The 22,324-nt window shown below is 27.5% G+C and overlaps 1 protein-coding gene across 4 annotated transcripts in view; it reads right to left on the reverse strand.

Moving 5' to 3' along the window:
• loaf (low-density lipoprotein receptor domain containing lost and found) overlaps positions 1-16,807 on the reverse strand; it is a 108,724-nt gene extending 91,917 nt beyond the window's left edge. For all 4 annotated transcript variants that reach the window (XM_089216576.1, XM_089216575.1, XM_089216574.1 and 1 more), the window contains exon 1: positions 16,543-16,807. In XM_089216576.1, coding sequence (XP_089072702.1) covers positions 16,543-16,672 — 130 coding nt within the window. In that variant the 5' untranslated portion in view covers positions 16,673-16,807. The remainder of the gene's footprint in view (positions 1-16,542) is intronic.
• Positions 16,808-22,324: the final 5,517 nt, after the last annotated feature.

The raw sequence follows: 22,324 nt of genomic DNA on the forward strand, positions 1-22,324 counted from the left end.
GGTCAATTAACTGTGCTATATTGTTTTACACGCACACAATAGTAGGTAGGTGCTATGAATAAACAATGCTGTTATTCGTAAGTATTTTTTGTAAAAAACAAATTTAAATTTACAAATAAAGCATATTTTTATGTCCATTACTAAATTTTTCTAACTTTTAAGTGGATATAATATTAAGAGGAACGTTTTTAGTTCTTTAAAAGATAAAATTAACATCATATGTTTTGCCTTTTTTAAATTTAGTTTCATTTTAGTTATTGTAGTACGTAACTATTAATAACTACTACCATTACTACTAGTTAGTAAGTATAAAATATAAAAATCTACTATTTCAAATATTTCTGGAAGGAATATCCTTATAACAGTTTTTAATACAATACATAATTATTATAGGCATTGAAAAATAATTTTGATAATAGGTGAGCTTTATCAGTAAAATTTAATACAGACATAATTTTAAACAAAATATAATACTATATGATATTTATATTTTACACATCATAACATTTTAGAAATTTACTAATAATATGATACTGTAGTTCTTAACTTAAAATAACAAAGCCATAAAGCGTACTCGGAAATATATGACGTTAATTCGTAATTCATTTTGTAAACTAGTTATTACCAGTTTATTTTACCGTTATTGAGTTTACGCTACCGTGAAATGATCACTTACAGCAGTTTATGGAAATATTTCGCCTGAAGTCACATCCGATACGATACTAAATGTATTTTAGTCTACTGATAATAATATGACGTCTATAACTTATAGGTACTAGACAATTTATAGTTTCTTTCAAATGTTCTCTTTTATGGTTATTACTATTTTTATTTTATACATTTGCCTACTAGTTTTATTCAATTTATATTTTCTGACAAGAACCATATATTTGTGAACGTTTCATTTTTTTAAATTAATTTTATTTGTATTTATTTATATGATTTTTATTGCATGAGAAAAATAAGAATAAAAATCCTGCAGTACCTACAAAAGAATATTATATTCAACAAACGCTTGCGAATCGTATTAAAAGCAGTATAACGTACCTATATACTAACGGTTTGTTCATAGTTGTTACAATAATACTTCTACAGAGTTCAATACATCGTAAAATAAAATAAAACAACAAAGAAATAGATCTGAAGTAAAAACTTAGTTTAACTTGCATTGCATTATATTACAAAACATTTTTACGCGTATGAATACCGTAATGCATGGGAACGCCCACAATATTTTTCTGGTGCTTATTTTTTTTTTAACAAATACCTAGTGGCTAGTACCCACCACGGAGCTACTATGGCGATTGAAACGCAAACAAATCAGTATTTTTAGAGTCTCCATTACAAAGGAAAATATTTTAACAACTATACAACTGTTGGTCATTTCTGAGCACCAATGTCTGTAAGACACACCACATTTAATAATATTGGCGATTGCAAATCCATATTTTCAATTTACACTATGATCGGTTGCATATTTGATAAGGTAAAGGTAGACGGCCGAAACTATAAATACAAATTTAAACACATTAATTTTGTGTAAATGTGCCACTGAGGGTGAGCATATTAGACTTAAAGTGTTTAACAAATATTACAAAAATATGTGTAATTTTTTTACGATCTCCGCAGTCACAAAACACGCATTGCGTTTTTACTAGCGGCGTGGCGTGGCGTTTACCAGTACGATACAAGATAGGAAAGTACCCATTAGTTAATAATTTTTGTCTACGTAAGAATAAAATAGCTTAAATATACACAACGAACCAGTGGGCCCACAAACATTGTGTTAAAATTCCTCAATACTTTGGTTTATATCTACATATTCTAATTGCCTGCATTCTACTATAATTATAATAAAGTGTATAAATAATTAATCAAATAAAGTGTATATAATGTATATTATAATTCAACTATTATTTATTATCTTTTATATTTCAAACATACAATGTTGTCATATCAAACGCTTTGAAAATTGCCATGCAATTATTTTTAACCACTATTAATACTCAAAATTTGTATTTGTTTTTATATACCTACTAAAGGATCTAGAGTTATTTTTCTCAATAATAATACGTACAATATTAAATTGTTATGTAAAGATGTTATGATACAATACTACGTGTAAAATAATACAATGTGATATATTATTATCATTTTTAGAAGTTAAGATTTAAAATGTGATGTAGGTAATTAAAATATTCATTGAACTAATTATCTTAAAATAAGCTGTATTGAAAAATTTGGGAGGGCCGATACTTCACTGTTATTCTCTTCATCATTTATTGATAGACACATAAAATAAAAGGGTTGAGTGGAACCGACGTTAGCCGAAATCCCTAAAGCGAAACATAACAAATCCTTACCAAATAACATGCATTACCTATACATTTCAGATTTTTTGTGTAGTCTAAAATGGATAATTCCAACCTTTATAGTGGCGACGTAAATGTCAAATAATTCTATATTTTTTTTTTCTACTCTATAGAAAAACTTGAAAAACTAATGTTTTTAATATTGCATTATTTTATTGATTAACTCGATAAAATATGCTAAATTAAAGGTAGATGAAATTATTTTACGATTTATGAAACATTTAGTGCATTTTTAATGAATTTATAGTTTATAGTTTATAAATTATTTATAATAGTAAGTTTTTGGTGTTTTTTATACATATATATTATAAAAAAAGTAAAAACTTCAATAATTATTTTTCTATTCATAAAATGTAATACATTTTATACATTTATAATTTTAGTATAACATTTTAATTTAAGAATTTTTGAAGAATAATATCATCCAATAATAAAATAGTATAATATAATAATACAAGAATCTTATAAAGAACAATTTAATATAACCAATTTGTTACGAACCACAATAATTAACTTAATCATTTTTATTTCCTATGTTATAAATTGAAAACAAATATTATTTTATGAAAATCTAACTTTCTAAACCAGGAACTTAACCCAGAGTAAACGTAAAATAGAAGATCATAAAAAAATATATAAATTCAGGATAATCATAATTATTATCTATTAAACATTTGATTTTTATTTTCTAAATTATCAAATAATTTAATAAATTAATTCTGATTGTTTCATGAAACTGTTAAACGGGTACCTATTAAACGTAGATTTTTACAATCCGACGAAGAATCAAATCTCAGTTGAATTTATGGAAATATTTTGTCCAAACAATAATTTGATATAGTATAGATGTTTGGGTACATTTGACATATTCATGTTAAAACGTCTAGAACATTCTGACCACGACTGACTAACAGTTACTGACGTATCTCATTTGGCCATTTATACCTTTTACCTTTCAATTAAAAGTAATATAGTTGTGGAGACCGTTGTATACATGTCATGCTGTGGTTTAATTGAAACTACGTGCACATACTGCACATAGGTATTTGAGTGAGATCGACCAGTCGGGTCAGAACATCTATGAAATGGGTGTTAAAAGCATGACGGGTGTATTAATTTTGTGGTATAATTAAATTGAGCACGTATCATGTGAGAAGTGATTATAATAATAATACTAGTAATATGGGTTATAATATATAACACTTATAATTTGTGACTTAAAATTATTACTAGGACATAATTTATAAACTTAATTATAATATAATTTATATTCTCAAACGATTAATTAATCGCGTGAACATTAAATATGTCAACTGCAATCACGATAAGGTAAACTACAATAGGTAGAACAAGAATTTAAAAAAAAAAAAAAAAAATAGAAATAAAGTGATTTTTTATACTAGCTTGGTACCTATATAGGCACTAAATATAACGCCGTTTAAGTAATGATTTGTTTTATTACACACGTCCAACCACCTAAATAACGGTGTAGCGTCGTCGGAATGATTTTATTTGGGAGAAAACAAAATACGAAACCCGAAATATTGCAGTAGTAGACAATGTGCCGTAGGCGAGAGATTAGGGAGTAAAAAGGGACAGAGCTATATGTTAAATGTAATATGAAATATATAACAGAACACGTGTGGCGAGAGTATTATCTCTCCAAGTATTGAAACGTCTCTCTGAAAAGAAAATAACATCACCACCACCGCCGCTGGGCGTCCGCTCACTATGGTTTAATAATATTATAATAATTTGTCAGTTGGCCGTGTACGATAAACGCATGTACCCTAAAACCTTTCACTGTAGATCTCATGGAAAACAAAATTTCATTATAATTGTAGGTATTATAATATTATTTAAATGATTTAGTTTGCAATATTTTAATTATAAAAAAAAAAATACGTTTCTGTTAATCACGTTTTTAATTCATACATATTTCAATTTTGTTCTGAATTTAAAAAAAAGCCTATTTGTTAGGTACTAAAATGTATTATTATTATTTTTATAATTTTTTAGTAAACATTTGAGATTGTTTTTTTTTTTACATTATAGAATTTGAATAGTTACTTCATAATAGTTATTAATACTTTGAAAAAATAACGTATTAAGTTTGAGGTTATTGAAACCGTCAACTTGGAACATTAGCTGCGTATATAGATATAGATTGTCTGTCTGCAGTATACAGTAATAAACGTTAGTATGAGAGTTCAAAAATCACTTAAAATTCAAAAATATTTCAAATACTCTTAAATATTCTTAAAAGTTTTTCATTCCAATAGTCCATATTTTAATGTTATCAAAAGATTGGTATTTTTTTAAATTTTAAATAATATGTTATGTATGAAATTTAATATTCGTGAAATCATTTATACATATAATTGGAAATTTTTTCATTTTCTTTTTAAAAATAATTTTGGATTTTATGGCACGTTGCATATATTTGTTCTACATAGGTAATTTTGAATACAAACCGATTAAATAGATTTAAAACAGTAATAATTAAAGATTGATAGTTATCTATATAATTAGCGAATGTGTATTCATCAGTCTATAACCACGAACAATATTGAGTGCTCCAACAGTCATAATACGGTTTACTTATTAAAAATCAATGTAGTTACTAGTTACCTATATAAAATGCAAGTACCTACTAAGTATTACTATAATAACAACAGACTTTTTTTTAGTTTTTAATGTTTTCTGTTTTATTTTTACTGTTTAGAATATTATTATTAATTTAGGTTATAAATTATTTTTGAACTTTTCAATTGGTCACCCGTGCAATATTAATATATTACTTTCGTTGCAAATGTATAAAAAATAAAATAAAATCACAAGCTTTTTTTTATAAAATATAGTTTTATAATTACTATTAATTAGAACATAAATAAAGTTAAATTATTAAAATTTATTATTAACAAATGGTTATACTTTTTGCTATTTTATGTAATCCTGAACAGTGTTTACAATTTTCAAAAAATCATAACGCTTTAAAATGTAAACATAAGTATTTAAGGATTGGTAAAAATTATATATGTTATGTATATAATGTAAAACCGAATTCTTCACTATGAAACAATTTTGTAAGGATTAAGCGTGTAAATAGTAAATACTCGATTCAAACTATTAACAGTTATTTTGTCAAATTAATATTGTGCGTTTAATGGTCTAATTTACAGTATATTTACGATAAAAGTTGCTGTTTTAACCGATTGAATTCTCAATTCTAATTATTTTCAAGTGGGTACTGCCCACAAAGGTGTGTTATTTTTCAAAGATTTAGATCAAAACATAATATTGACAATCGCTTTTAATCCCTAGTCTCCATTAGACCCATCTTTCAATTTAATTTGTGGTTAACACTGCTAAGGATATCTAGGTCATTTGGTAGTATATTATTCATGTAGGTACATATATTTATGCCGATATTGAAACTATAATGTAAATTATTTTACCTAAAATACCTGACCTACGATTCTTTAAACTAGAAACTATTCTGAATATAATATACAAAGCATAAACTCTTGTAATGAGATGTGATTCATACTTGGGTTGAGGTTCAGTTCAATCCATTCGTTAGGAGTACATCGTGCAATTTTTATCGTAAATTAATTTGTGTTCGAAAGCAGCAAACTGTGTTCTGTACATGTAAGTACGACGCATCTATTTTAAAATGTATACTGGTATTCATTTTAGAATCACGAAATACGAAAATAGTAAATTATTACTACTGTTATAACGAAGTTCTCCATTTCTCTATAATTCAAAGTCAAAAGTTTTTATTTAATTTAATTGGAAACTGATTGAAACTTAAGTCCCTGAATAGTTTCTGTTCATACACATATGTTTATTTGTGTTTGAATTGAACATTTACTATATATTCTGGCATAATATCCTGCATATATAATATAGGTATTTACTATCGTATTCTCTATTCAGCTCCTCATTTATTTATGTAGCTTAATGTATTCTCGAACAGACAGACTTTCGGAATCTTTTATCATTAGTCAATGATAAATTATACCTTACTCTGAGTACATATGTATGATATCATCAAATAAATTATAAGAAGGTAAAATTGTTATTTGATGACATGAAATCAGAACAAATTGTGTTTGATCCATAACACATAATGTAAGTAGGTAATTTCATGTCATAGTGCATGCTGAAGCTTTGAACTAATTTTGGTCTATGGTTGAATATTTATATTTAGTTTTTAATAAAAATATTACAAATGTACTGATTACAATAGTTTTATTTTAATTTTTTATCAGTATTTCATGGATATCATAAATAATATTAAACTGCATATAATTACTAATTAAATTACAATATCTACCAGAACTATCGGAGCTTGTATTGATAAGACCTAAAATGATGCTCTGAATCAAGGCAAAAATTGTTTATTTTATAATGGTTAGTTCACTTTACTTTATCTGTTCCACTTTTTTTTTTATAATTATCATGTTAACGGTATATCAAATATAAATATGTTTTAATTATATCTTATGATTTATGAAACATTTTTCAATTCAACGGAAATATTTTTAAATCACATAATATTGATAAAAATTAGAAATTTTATATATTTTTAATACAAATACCGAACAACTGTTAACAAAAAATATTTGAATCATACCAGTATTATACATATACTACCTATCAGTGGCGGCTCGTATGCTCTGAAAGCGGTAGGGCGATATAAAATTGCTTATTTATGGAAAGTATCGAACACAAATAATATTAATACTAATAATTTATTTTAATCTGCTTAATAGTTTAATGCATATAAATCATAAATTATTATATATATTTTAAATTGTCAACACTTTTTTATAGATAGAATTGATTAGAGTTACGACCGCACAAAGTAAATAATAAATACGCAAGTTCGGAATCCGTGCATAACGGCCAACGGGCGATTAAAATCATCGCCCCGGCGGCAGTATTATTATTGTGTTCCCCCTTCTTAGTTTTTGTATTCCAACCATAGTAATGACGAGCGACTTTTAACATCGCCCAAGCATCGCATGTGCTGCTCGCCGGTCCTGGCAAATTGTTATTGGTTATCGATTCTCAGAAGCTACAGCGTCGAATGATTTATTTTTAAACTCCCATTATCTGATAATGTTTTCATAATATGTATTAGTGTAAATGAATGAAACACAATTTTAATTTTTTACAATATTATACTAAAATATAAATGAGAAATTTAATATTTAACTTGTAAATTGGTAAAAAATTATAATTCTAGAAGGGGGGGGGGCGATCGCCCCATCGCCCTTATCAACGAGCCGCCACTGCTACATATACCATAATGTTGATCCATATTTTCAAGTATAACACAACACATAATGCAATATAAAACGTGTGTAAAATAGAATACATTGTACATTTATTAAACATTTTTTCCATAATTATATATATTATATATATATAATATATTTTGTTTTTTAATTTTAAGTTCATTTTTCACACTTATTAGCTTTTTTATTTTTTTAAATACACAATGCATAAAGAACGTCTGTATTACATTAGCAATATTTTTGTCACTGAGAACCCACGTGGTCACCAATCCAGGAATTAATTGGTTTTTATGTTCATGTATAAAAAAAAAACGAAATATAAAACAGACCATGGCCTTTATGCTAGTAAAAAAGGACAAGTTTGCAATACTTATTTTAATGTGATTTTATGCAGCTTAACTTGATGGCACAAAGTATTTAATCAAATCCATTCAAACGCATCACAATAGATTAAAGTTGTCGTATATGACCCACAGAAACGTGGTTTATTAATAAAGTTGTATCGATTACCCGTCGATTAAGATGAATTTCTGAAACAGTTTAACGGTATAACCCCGCCGTGGACGATTGCTATTAAAGTATTAATTATACAAAATAAATTATAGGTCCTCTGTGAAAGTCTTGTATGCGCAAAATGTGAATCTGTGTGAGTACTGGGTCACATATAATATTATAATACTTTTGCTATGCCTTCGTACATAATTTGAAAGTCAAATATTATATTATATAGGTTATATAAGTCTAAAGTGTGTAATATAACTGTATATGCTTAACACCAAGACATATTTTTAAATTCGATGTAGAAGATTAAATCGGAAGTAGTGTGGTTCAAAGACAGAATGTATACTTCTAGATAATGTAGAAAATATAACATTCCAAGATTATATGAATTAAATAGTGACGGATAACTTGAGAAGCAAAAGGATTGTAGACATTAAGTGATCGATTAAATGGTTCTTAATTATTAGTTTTAGGTACTTTTATATTTTTCACAGCTGTTGTACGGAATATTTAACTAAAGCGCTTATAATTATTGAAATATGATAATATTATTGATATGTAAAGACACGTTAAATGGTTTGTGTGGAGAACACAAATTACACGCGCTATCATTGTGAATTTTTATTGTATCAATTAAAAGGATTAAATAACCGTTGTTATAATTGTCACTTTCGACAAAAATTTGGAAATCAAAAAAACCGTTTAGCGAAGATAAGAGTTAAGTAAGACGATTAAATATTGCATAGAGCAACGAGCTAGATGGCCGATTACTTGGTGATTTGTGACGGCACCGTTAGTTGATTTTGACATGAAATCTGAAACGTAGATTGCAAACTGCATAGCTATAATATTTAGTCATAAAGATACAAAATGTACTTAGTAATATTTATAATTATTTTTGTCATGCACTGGGATCATAATTTTTAACGTAAGATGACATTAATTTTGTTATCTCCTGTACTATTAAGAGTAAAATAAATCCAGTAAAATAGAAACCTACAATATATTTATTTGAAATATGAAAATAAATTAAAACTAAAATAAATACGTAGAAATGAATGAATAATATTAGGTATAGAATTTGGGATTTATTTATATAACATAATATAATATTTAATTAAAACCCTACCAAAACAATGCAACCAATGAAATAAAATATGCTTTTTCCCTATAATTTTTATATGGAAATCTTTACTATATGATTAATTAAGGAAACATTTTTTATTAATTTAATTTAACATGCAATCTTAGACTTTCTTATTAATCATGTCTATACGTATTGTCATCCAAAGATATTTTTATAACGGTTTAGCTATTTCTTATTCATTAAAACACTATTTTAATTTGTATTATACATATTTTCTACCTAACCTATGTGATAATATGCAATATGGTCACATCAATAATAGCATACATGAACGCCTTTAATTATTTAACAAAATTTTTTGGATGAAAAAAAAACTTTGGATCTTATAACTTTTAAAATAAATAAGCATACTTTTCTTTAAAAGTGAAGTTATAAACTTATGAAGTTATGAATATTAAAATATACTTAATGAATAACAGTTAAATTTTGATTAATATATTAGAGATTAAATTATAAGAGTGATGAAGAGGCATTTAGTCTACTAATGAAAACATAATGTGAAATATAACTAATAATACAAAATAAACTTATAAATATTAAGAGGTACCTATATCGAAATTTATAAAAGTAATTTTCAAATAACACAATTTTAAACAAAAGCATTCTTTATGAGTTTAAATTTTAAAATGAATTAGTCAACATAATATAACGGCAAACAAATAAAAGCTGTTTATTTAAGTGCTGAAAATTGTCGATAAAATTTATAGTTTTTAATCAAATGAGGGTTTACTGTTAAAAAATTACACAGAATCACACTAGTTCATTCACTTCTCAATATTTCAAAATTAAAGGAAAAAAATGAAACAAATTAAAATGTATAAGAATTTTAACTTGACAATAAATATTATCGCAATGGTATAGTCAAAAAGTTTTTCAACAATTTATATTGGTGAGTAATGATTTTTACCTCAAGAAACCTTAGCGTGTGAGGCTTAATTAATTAAAAGTTTGAATGTAATTAATTTAAAAAATTTTTTTTGATACAATAACAACACAGTTGTTGGTATGTTCTATGAAAACTCATAATGTATTAAAGACATTTACTATTACAAAATAGAAAAATGTTAAATTATTAAAGTATTAAATTATACAATTCAATTTTTTTTTTGTATAGGTATAAATCTATTGAAGAAAGAAAAAAACTTATATAATATATCACAAAACAATAAAAATATAAATACCTACGATAAACATTGTGCCAACGAAACTATCATTTAATTTTAATACTTAAATTTAAAACTACTCTACCCAATCCTAATCGTACATCCGAACATTATATTGCCTTTTTTTTTTTTAATTAGAGTTTTAATTTAAGTTAAAAAATTCAATTTCTACAGGATTTATAAATAATTACATTTATTTTAATTCTTTGATATTAAATCAACATAAGTAGCATCGATATAAATAAATCAAAAAGTTAATTTCTTCAGTTTGAGACATAATGACTCTCTTAAAAGTTTTTAAATTTGTAATACATATTATATTACATTTAAATTACATAATATAAAAGCTTGAACAACTTTTTTAATATTCATGATTGATATTAATAATATGAAACATAATAAATTAGTTTTTTACCAAACCTACCTCCCAACATATAGGAGCTATATACAAGCACGTAGTCAGAGGGGCCTGGGTGGGCTGGGTCTACCTTAAATTTACCCTGGCCTAAGGCCACCTTTCCCTCCTCTCCGAAATTCAAAACATAATAATTTTTACAAATTATAAAAACTGTGATTGTGCACATTGAAATAAATCTATTGTTATTACTACTAGGTAATACAATTATTTTTATAATAATTAATTTTTATATTCATTGATAATGTTTCTGAAAAGAACAACTTATAGGGTCTTGATAGACATTAGACGTAGACCAGTTTTATAAACAAAAATAGAATATAGACTAGCACTTATTGCGCATCCGACTGCTATCTGTAGACCGTCAACGTTTGAGCCGTTACCTATTAAATATAATTTTATGAACGCTTTCAAGCTTCAACGCCATTGACAAAGTTGACGTAATTATAGTATAGATTTTAGTTTTTGTTATTTTTGGATATCGATAACCATTGTTTGATAAATAAATTTGAAAATCAATTATTACTATTATTTTTGATTAGTATTCTTCCCTGCTAAGAAAAAGTGCCATAACTCGAAAAAAAAATGAGTTAGTTACGGCATCTGATACGTTTATCAGTTTTACACTATAAATGTAAATAAAATATCCTTAAATTACTTTAAAATCAAAAATCTAGATTTAAAAACACCGTAGGTAGGTAACGAAAAAAAATTAGAAGTATTAAGTAAGAACGCCGCATCTTACACTTACTAATCATAAACACCGTAAATATGTTTATAGATACGGCTTTATTATCTAACATTTTGACTTTTTTTCTAAAGTAACGGAAATATATTATATTAATAGTTTCCAAATTATCTTCAATATTATTTGAAAATAAAATTGATTAATTTGTCATAAACTATAATGCATTATCCAATTCATAATTATTAGACGATTTTTTTTTTTTATTTAACGATCAAATTTATAATTTGTAATAAAACTCATGTTTATAATTATTGCACTTGATATAATTTGTTGCCATATTTAAATAACTTATTTATGTACATTTATATACGGAATTTTATTCTAGTAAATACATTTTTAGACGATTTATTATTATTAAGCAATAATGCCGTAAAGTTTGCTTACAGCGTTTATCCTTAATACATAAAAGTAACAACAGCTTATATTGCTAAATAATTACATAAAAGTAATTTTAATTAGTATACTAAGCGAACAACACTTTTAAATTATTATTTCATTGCATTCCTTGTCAAAAAAAACTATAAAGGTGGATATGTTTTATACTAAATCAAATAGACTAACAAATAATAAAGGTATAATAAATGAAAATACAAAACTGCATTTTTCTCAAAACTAATAATTTACTTTTACGACACTTTTGCTTAGCAGGACAGTATTTATGAATTAATTAATTTTTGTTGATAAAAGTTGAACAATTTAATCTGCTTATAGGTACCTATTCTTAATAATATGTAAGTAGATTTATTTTTCATAGCATGACAAATGTATTCCAAAAGTAAAGATGCAGGTAATTAATTGTTATTTTTTTTTTAATCAGGCACTATCTATTTTTTGTAATACTGCAGTCTAAAAAATAGATTATATCAATTTAATCTCGATATATAGTTTAACTAAATAATATTTTATACTCGTAATATAAGTATAATCTACTGCACACGGCACTAGAATAATGTTTAAAATATTTAATATAATTAAAACACAATATTACGTACGTAATAGTATTATGTATTGTCTTATATAATTTATTGTTTTATTAGTTATACCAATGCAGGTACTTACTTGTATTATAAATGGTATTACGCAGTTTAAATAATCAGTTAAATTAAATTATACTCTAATTTTCTAAATATCGTTATTATCCAATATAATAATATAACAATAATTATTTTTAAACAATGGCTTGTACTTCAAACATGAAAATATTTGTAATTGAAACGATTCTATTGATCACAAAAGCTTACAATAAAAGCAAAATATATAAACCAATATTGAATAGTTTAAACTAATTATTTAATCTTATTTAACCGATTGGTTCTGTTAAGTTCTATTGGTTCTATTCAGTTCAGAGTTTCGGACATTGTTTCATTATTATAATAATTATTTTATATGTAATGTTATCGTAATAATTACGTTTTGTGATAAATGATCAGTTTCATTCGGCAGAAAGGCAGACAATGAAATATACGACTACGATGCATTTAAAATGTTAATATAATGTTATTTAAAATAACCCCGGGGTGGCCAACTCATTTGCAAAGGATAAAATGTTATCCAATATTTAAAATATAAACTTGGACTATGTATTTTTATTGTAAAGAGCAATACATCCTGGGGTGTCTATATAAAAAGTACAAATACATCCTGGAACGTTTGCATATATACTTTTTATACAGATAACAAATGTTGTATTGTTGTAACCTATTTTCATACAACAATACAATGTAATACTGATTGCTGAACACAAAGTGTGTACTTGCATAAAATACTGTTTTTTTTTTTTAACTTTAACTGTCATATATATTTGTATTATCCAATTATATGTATTTTGAGTAAATACACAAATTGTAGGATAAATTAATTGGAATAACATTCCTAAAATTTACGAGTTCTAAAATTTGTAGAGTAATTAAAATTATGAAAATTAACTGAGATTAAAATTATGCATAGTTATCTGTTAATCTGTTATATAAATTTAAAATCGTAGATTTACGATTAATTTGGTATCAGTGAATAATAGGTAGGTACCTAATATATTGCATGATTACGGCTTGTATCAAATATCGAGAAATGTGAACAACGAGTAAAAATAATTTACTTACTAAATATTTTTTTATTTATTTTTTTAGTGTAATAATGACCTTATAATAACCAAATTATTTAAATAGAACGTAATGACAATTGAAAATTATTTCAAAAGAAAGTGATTTAGTTTTTCTTTAAACATTTTTTTTTTTGTTTTGTTAAATGTTATATAAATATATAGGTCAAATTAATTTAACGAAAAATAAGTTCGATTTATTTAGAACTCGATAGTATATTATAACATTATTTTATATTATATAACTTCTTATGTGTAATTTTTTTGTCACCTAACAACTTTATGTTATGATTACTTTGTGTAATGTGTGTCATAGGTGAGATTTTTTTCGCTTCTAATATACGAACTATATACTTTATACTTTTTTTTTTAAATTTAATTTAATTCTTAGTTTCAACTGTTAATAATAACAAATTATTTCATATTATTTTAATTTATGAACACTTATTCACATTATCCTATAATCCATACTGACTGTAAAATATACATATTCATTTATTCAATTTGTGCAATATATATTGTAGTATTTATTTAAATATTAATTTACAAACCATAGGTTGTTAACTTGTAGTGTGCCATTCACACGTAATCAGATTCAAAAAAACATACAACATTGACAAAAAAATGACAAGAATATCTTTAAAAATATCTCGATATTTGAATTTCACAAGCCGTAAAAATTATACCCACGTACTACATGAATATCAATACCTTACTTTCTTCATGTATTTTTTAAATTAAGGTCAAAATAAATTTAACCAAACTATACGGTCAGCCAAACAATAACTGTACAAAGTATGAAAGTTATGAATAATGTTGATATATTTTTATCATATATCTACTTGTAACGACAAACTCTGTAATTTTATACCTCTAAGGTATGTAGATACCTCAATAATGTCTGTCTAGCCATGGTTCAATTTATCAGGTCCATTTACTATATTGTTACCCAACTCAAACCTTTAAAATTGAATACGAAACATCTAAAAATTCGCACCATAACATAAATCTGTAGGACGGTTATGCCATTCCATCTATCAGCTTAAATCATAATTTATATTATATAAGAAGCTTATTTTACTTCATTTTTCTCACGCATATAGACTAGTCAAAATGGTTATAATTTATAAGTAAATAGTTATTTCAATAGGTAACTATATGATTTTTAAGTGTATAAAATGGTCGAGTTGGGTAGAACAATATTGATTTGTTTTATCTATGTTATATCTAAATTTGGTTTAAAACAGAATTTTCAAGACTGTACTGTATACTCAGTTAAAAGATACTGTGATGATAAATATATGATATACGATAAATACGATAATGAACAATGTTAGATTGAGAAGTAAAAAAAAATATGTAGGTATACCAAAAGAATAATTTAGTTACATTATGATAACAAAACATATGCATAGGTACCTATAATAATAACAAAAGTGAAAAATAGAGTAACCCGTTCTAACAACGATTTTATTTTTTTCACGTCCATTTAAGGAAGGCAATATATTAATTTTTAAAAATACGAGAGAAAAATCAAAATATGTAATATGATTTTAGAATTTAAGACCGAAAATATAATTTATAACGCTATTGTTATATCCACTCATAAGCGATATTTTGAAGTCATATAAAAAAAAAAATAAATAAAAAAAATGAAACTCATTACGGTTTGGGCGTATTATGATTATAATATCATAATATATAATAATATATTATAATCCCCGCCACAGAAAAAGCGCGCACGACTTTGAATAACGTGCGAAATTATGAAAGGGGAAAAAAATCGAAACTTAATGTGCGTGTGTGTGACGTGTGGCGCCAAACGGCTGAAAAGTGCGTATGCACTACTCGTAAATTACCTACGAGTAGATATTTAACCACTTTATGGTATATAGGTACCTATGTGATGTTTATCACTGTACTACAACTACAACTAAAACTATTCTACGACCATACCATACACAACTACTGGATGCTACTACACCAAAGAACAACTTAATTATTAATTTCAGAGTAAAAATGATGTGTACTACTGCTTTTACTAGGCACTATAATATTATTATAGTATTACGACGACGACGGCGGCGGCGGCGGCGGCAAATGCGAAAGCACACCTTTGTGGCACGTGGCGCTGGTCGTGGTGGGGAGAACCGTCGACGTCGCATCAAACGGTCGTTTAAAATTCGAAATAATAATATATTGTTTACCTACATCAGTACGTCAGTCGACAATAATATTCGCGTGTTGTTACACAGTGATAATATTGTTGTTATCACGCTTGGAGTGAAAACATCCGAGAAAAAGTTTAGTTATGGCGTTATCGTCGGTACGGGGTATTTAAAAACATGGAAATTAATTGTTTTTTGCTAACATGACTGAAGCGAGTTCCCATCGTACACACAACACACTACGTGCACAGACAACGCGTTACGCGTGTGTACGAAATTACATATTCATACTCGCCCCGAGCCGTTATCACCGTTAAGCGCCTACTAATCTTATCGCGTCCAGATAGTGGGTCAAATAGCAGCGTGGACGAGGATATTGGAAAGGGACACTCGAGCTAGACTCGGACTCGATATAGTTTTCCCGATGATCCTGACCGACCATTAGGTTGGGTAAGGTTAAATCGAATAAAATGAGATGTACTCAACGGATATCGGTCGAGGAAAAACACTAACGAAAGTATGCACATCTATTAAACATTTTGTTTATGTCAAACGAAACAATATTATAATGGGTACGTATATGGATTGGGAATTCAGAGGTTTTCGAAGGCGAGTACTCACAAAATTTGTTCTTCTCGGCGAGCGCGCCGTCCATCAGAAGTGCGACCGTTAGGAAGACGGCCACGATTGTGGATAGCGTCGTTGCACCGGGTGGAGGACGACCGGGTCCCCGGTCCGGTGGTGGCCGCATGGCCGGGCGTTCGTCCACTACGGCTCCGTGATGCCGGGACGAGCGCGTGTCAAAAACCGTCACGTCCGACCACTGCCACCGGTCGGCGACGTGTGTGGCGGAACGGTGATGACGATGACGACGTGATGCGCCCAAGTCGACTGTCGGTTCACGGCGGAGGCGGCGGCGGCGTGTAAAGGTGATGGCGGCGGCGGCAGTGAGCGCGCCGGTGTCGCGGTCTGGCCGTATAGCGTGCGCACGTCGCCGCGCGGCGCTTCCGAGGCGGTGGCGGCGGCGGCCGAAAAAACTCTCGCCGCCTCCCTTCGCCACGCCGTCGCCTCGACCGACCACGACCCCTCCTCACCAACAGCGATAACACCGTACACTCCGCCAGCCCGACGAAAATCGCGCGAGTCCGCCGGGGCGCTCTGGCGCTTAGTTTAATGACGCGAAATATCACCGCCCTCTCCCTCCTCCACGTTATATTGATCAGCGGGCCGGCGCACGAGGCGCACGATAGCTGCGCGCCAGCAACAGCAGCGCAGCGTACGCTGGACGCCTCTCGTCCATCGCCGCCGTGAATCGTCGACCACCGCCGACAACGCTGTCCCGCAGCAACCGTTCCGCATTCGTTTCACTAATTTTATATGGGCACGAAGTTGTATGTGGACGAACTGTGGTGAAACTGCCAGGAGGGCACTCACTAGTGGCCGCCGTGGATTATTCGTACGGAGTTTTTCCTTCTCAACTATAAGATAAGGTCGAGGCCACGGTTGCGCTGACGAGCATGCATCCTACCCCCAGCCCACATCTATTAGACTGTTTGATAGGCCGTTGTGGTTGGGGGGGGGGACTAAAACTGATTGAACAATTGATGTTGCGATTACCTTTAATGGTTGCTTTGACGCTACACTGAGCAATATACGACATCGGCAACGTGCAGTATACCATCTATAGCAAGTAAGGGTTGGGTATAAGTTATGTGGTAAAGTATAGCAGTATAATTCACTGTTGGATTTTGGACATTCTATTAAATGTGACGATAAGAATGCAGCGACCAGTGCAGCGGCGTTTAAAGTTTGGAGCCCTAAGACATCATTATACGTACTTACAATAATATATAAGATTATGCCTTAAAAAATTCAAGCATTACTAATGTGATAATGCAAGTTTAACCATGTATACAACTATTGGAAATCTAATGCTAACAACATTAGTAGCTTTTAGAAGCAAAAATTATCATAACTAAAAAAATAAAAATAAATATTGGTTTGATACATGTTATATCATTATGCTATGACAGAATACCTTCATTTAATCGTATGGTGTTAATGATAGAAAGTGGAAAAGAAGGAGTTCGATATATATTGTGTACTAGGTGTCTATCTCTATATACTGTACTTAATCATTCAGTAGGTCACTGTGATGGATGCGTTAACATATTTGCAGAATTCGATAGTAAATAACTGTACACGAATAACGATTTCGTATGAAATCTGTCCGAATTCAGTGTAATGTCTTATAAATATATGGTCATTAATTATATTTACCATTACTTATTATTAGGTAATAAGTTATCAACTATAAATAGCCGCAATACCATAAAATTAAACTAAATACAATTTAATAATATAGGCTGACAGATAATAACTTGTATTACGAAGTATATTATCCATATATGAGAATATTAAAATATATTAATATTATTACGTATTATATTTATACACGATTTAATAAGAATTTTAATTTTAAAGGTCTATGGAAAAAATAAAATCGTGGTTAGTAAAAGCTATAGATAAGAAATCTTTTATACCATTTCAAACATAGATATTAAAATTAAAATATCAAACATTTTTAACTTCTAAATAACTTACAATTTTTTGTAATTATTTTCATTAATTTAAATATTTTTAAATTGTATGTGAGTTCATACATTATATTTTCAAATTTTTTTTGGCTTTGTCAAAAAAATTATTACATCACTTTGAAAGTTTGAATAAATAATTTATTATTCAATTTCAGTATTATCAAACTGTTTTAAAATGTTAAATAAATAGCTAAAATATATTTTAAATGCTTTGAAAATTTAATTTAGAATATATAATGATAATTTCAGTAAATATGGAATGTTATAAACTAATTTAATTTAATATTGTTTGAGTTATGGCAAAAATATGTATAGGTATGCCGTATGCACGATTTAAATTATTATAAAAAAATCAGACTGTTGTGGTATCGGTTCTAGCTTTCCAAAATCACATGTTATAAACTCATTTATAATAACATTATTATGTTCACCAGTGTGATGATGATATAATTTTTTAATCAATATTCGTCTCATGAAAATCGCGATCATGACAGTCATCATAAATTATAAAATTTTATATCGAATATAATAATACTAATTTTCTTCATGTTATTTTACTCACTTTGATTAAGTTCAAACCATTTTATTCTTAGGTACGAGAAACTTTTCAAAATCGTGTATATTATTATTTATTATTCTACAAAGAGAAAATGTATCCAATTTCCCAGTTTTTAAATCGTACAGTTTGCTATCAATGTGCAATTTTGACACTGTTTAGGAGTTTAAGCCAAAATCTTAAAAACACAAATTGACTATTCTTGATTGTGAGTATTTTTTTAAGTGCAAATATATATTTGGGAATTATGTGGCTCGTCAAACAAATTTACTACGTTCGTTCAAAAGCAATCAAATAGTGTAGTGTTATATATTAGAAATTTGAAATATGTAATTTTAAGAAGATTCTATTCACTATAAATAGCAGGTAATCAAGCTCATAATATGTGATGCTTTTAAACCGTTTTGTGTCAATAAAATTTGTTATAAATAATTGTTTTAAATTGATTAAACACAAAACAATTTTATATTAAAACATATTATTAAGAAATTATAGTGCACTACCACTTATAAATATATGTGTTTAAACTAGGTTTATAAACTTGTCTGATTTGGAATTATAAATTTGATTTTAATGTGTTGGTTGTAAGAATCATCACGCCTATGAATTAACATGTTTCTATTCTTTATTTTTTATTTTAATAAGTATACAATTCAGAAATATATAACTTCCATAAATGTTTTATTTTCAGTTCTTGTTTTTTTTTTTTTTAAATATGGTTAATATGGATTCAATGAAAAAAGTATAATTAGTTAACTTGGCATTTTATTTTCAGAACTTGGTAACGCAAATTTTTACAGACATAAATTATACTAATATAGAAAACCAAAAATGTTCATATAAAATTAATTGTTAAATAGTCTTGATATTAGGTATGAATGTTAAATTTTCAATACTTTAGGTAGTGGAAAAAATCTAGATTTCTAGCTTAAACCTGCAGTTTTTTAAAAATTTGTTTTACACTCCACTGTTTCCTCGCAATAACTAAGTATTAAATTAGAAAACAATTTATTTCAAGTATAAACCAGATCAGTATTGTATTATATTGTGGGTATTGCTAAAATATGATCAAATATATAATGAAAAAAACACATATATCTCTTCAATAAGTGATATAAAATATAAATGACGAGGACGACACATGCTTTACTAATACCAAATATTATGTTCACAAAGTCACTAGTACTTGCGACATGTGACAAGTGACAACTTTTATATAAAAATCGTTCATGTAGGTAGAATTTCGAAATATAATATCGAAAAGAATAGTGCTTAAGCTGTATTAGCTTAAGGTACAGTTATATACACATATGTAATAGGTATGTCAATCTAGTATTGGTATTTGGTAATCACGTTTATGATGTAACATTTAATAAGTTTGAACGTTGAATGTCAACAGACGATTAAAATTAATTGTTGAATTGTAATCAACCAACACATTAGCACTATTGTTATTTTCAAGTCTCGATCAAATTTATAACAAACGCAGTGCATGCATGTATCTGGTTACATATTTTTCCAAACATAATGTATTTGAATTTATGTAATTTAAACCCTAAGTGTAATATTCAGATAAAATATAGAATGCATGATTATCTTGTTAACTTTTAAATGTATTATATTCAAATACATTGTGGAATTAGATGATTCACATTATGGTTAAAATTATTAGATTATAAAAATTTGCACCAGAGTTGTTTTTTTTTTTTTTGCTTATATAACTTTTATAAATGTACAAAGGTAAGCAATTGATAAATCACACCAATTATTCGTCAAAATTATGTAAATATAAAATACGTATATTATATTGTATACCTACAATTTATAATAATATATATTTAAGGAAGTCAGAATTATATCGATTATTTTTTTTTCTACTCTTAAGCATCTGTATTCATAACCTTATAAGTAAAATATGAGAACAAGGATCGATAAAATCGTTAAAATATCTGATAGATTACCTAACGGCGATCATTTATTAAATGATTGGCATGATGCGTCACTTTTCATGATTCACACCATTCTACTTTAATGTTTACCGTAGTTAATGTTATTATTGTTCCCCCTATTCGACCAGAATTGAATTACTTACGTGAAAATAGAATTTTAGAAGGTGCGTTAAACTTTTAAACATCTATACATAAAGTAACTAATAACATTTTAATGATAAAACAAATTCATCTGTGACCAAAGCGTAACTAAGTATTTTAATCTTAGCTTCTCATAAATTACACCAATTTGTAATTTTTAATGAAAATTTGCTGCACGCGTTAGTCTGAAATTCTAAACATATTTATCTGCTTCATAAATAGGTATTTTATTATTGAATTGTATTTTATAGGTTTTTACTTACTGATAAACCATAATATCATACATTATACATTATGTGTATGGATATAGTCATATTTTGGTTATATTATGTGAATTACAATAACATTTGTTTTTTTATAGTCGTTATTAAGAATACACATACAAACATCACGAGAAGCAGGCTTTCAATATCCCCTAAAAAAAATTTTGGCTGGGTTAAAATTAAAAATATTAAGTATACTTTTTTTTTTTTATTAATTAAAGGCTTCAAATTCAAAGGTTTATTAGCCTACAATGGTTTACATGTTTAATTTGTAAATATAATGGAGAAAAGTATACTTTTATAATATATAATTAAATATAAAATTTGAGTTCATAGTGTTACTTTTTTAACTTCAATTATTATCACTATATAAAGTGATGTGGGAATCATTTTCTCATAATTTTGAGTCTTGTTTTTATGCTGTTTTACATTCCTCGACGATTTTTCTATGTGTTGACATTTTTTTGGGGGAATCTTGTTCTTAAAATGTTTCATAAATAATTTATTCAAAATCACAGAAGTATAAAAACACTTACGGTTGATTAATAACTAAGCATTTAGTAGAAAAATAAATTGATATAAATGATACATTTTTGGTAACATGTTGTGAAAAAGGGAAAATGGGAAATGATATAAAAAGAATATCGTTACTCTTTTCTTATCTGAAATGGATGTTGTGCTTAGCGTACTTTTATTTGTTCCTTTATCCCTAATGTTTTAAAATATTTCACATCTTCTTTACAAATATATGCTCCTTTTGGTCAATCATTGTTCGGCTGTCTACCTTATTGAACTGATTTTTATTATATGAACGTCTTCCATTAATCTTTGTACAATCTACTTTAAGTCATATTAAGAATCTTAGAAAATATCATCTTCTTGTTAGCGAGGTTTTTA

This window comes from Diuraphis noxia, unplaced genomic scaffold (assembly GCF_037042655.1).
Source record: "Diuraphis noxia isolate RWA-SAM2 unplaced genomic scaffold, SU_Dnox_SAM2 contig0001, whole genome shotgun sequence".
NCBI lineage: Eukaryota > Metazoa > Arthropoda > Insecta > Hemiptera > Aphididae > Diuraphis > Diuraphis noxia.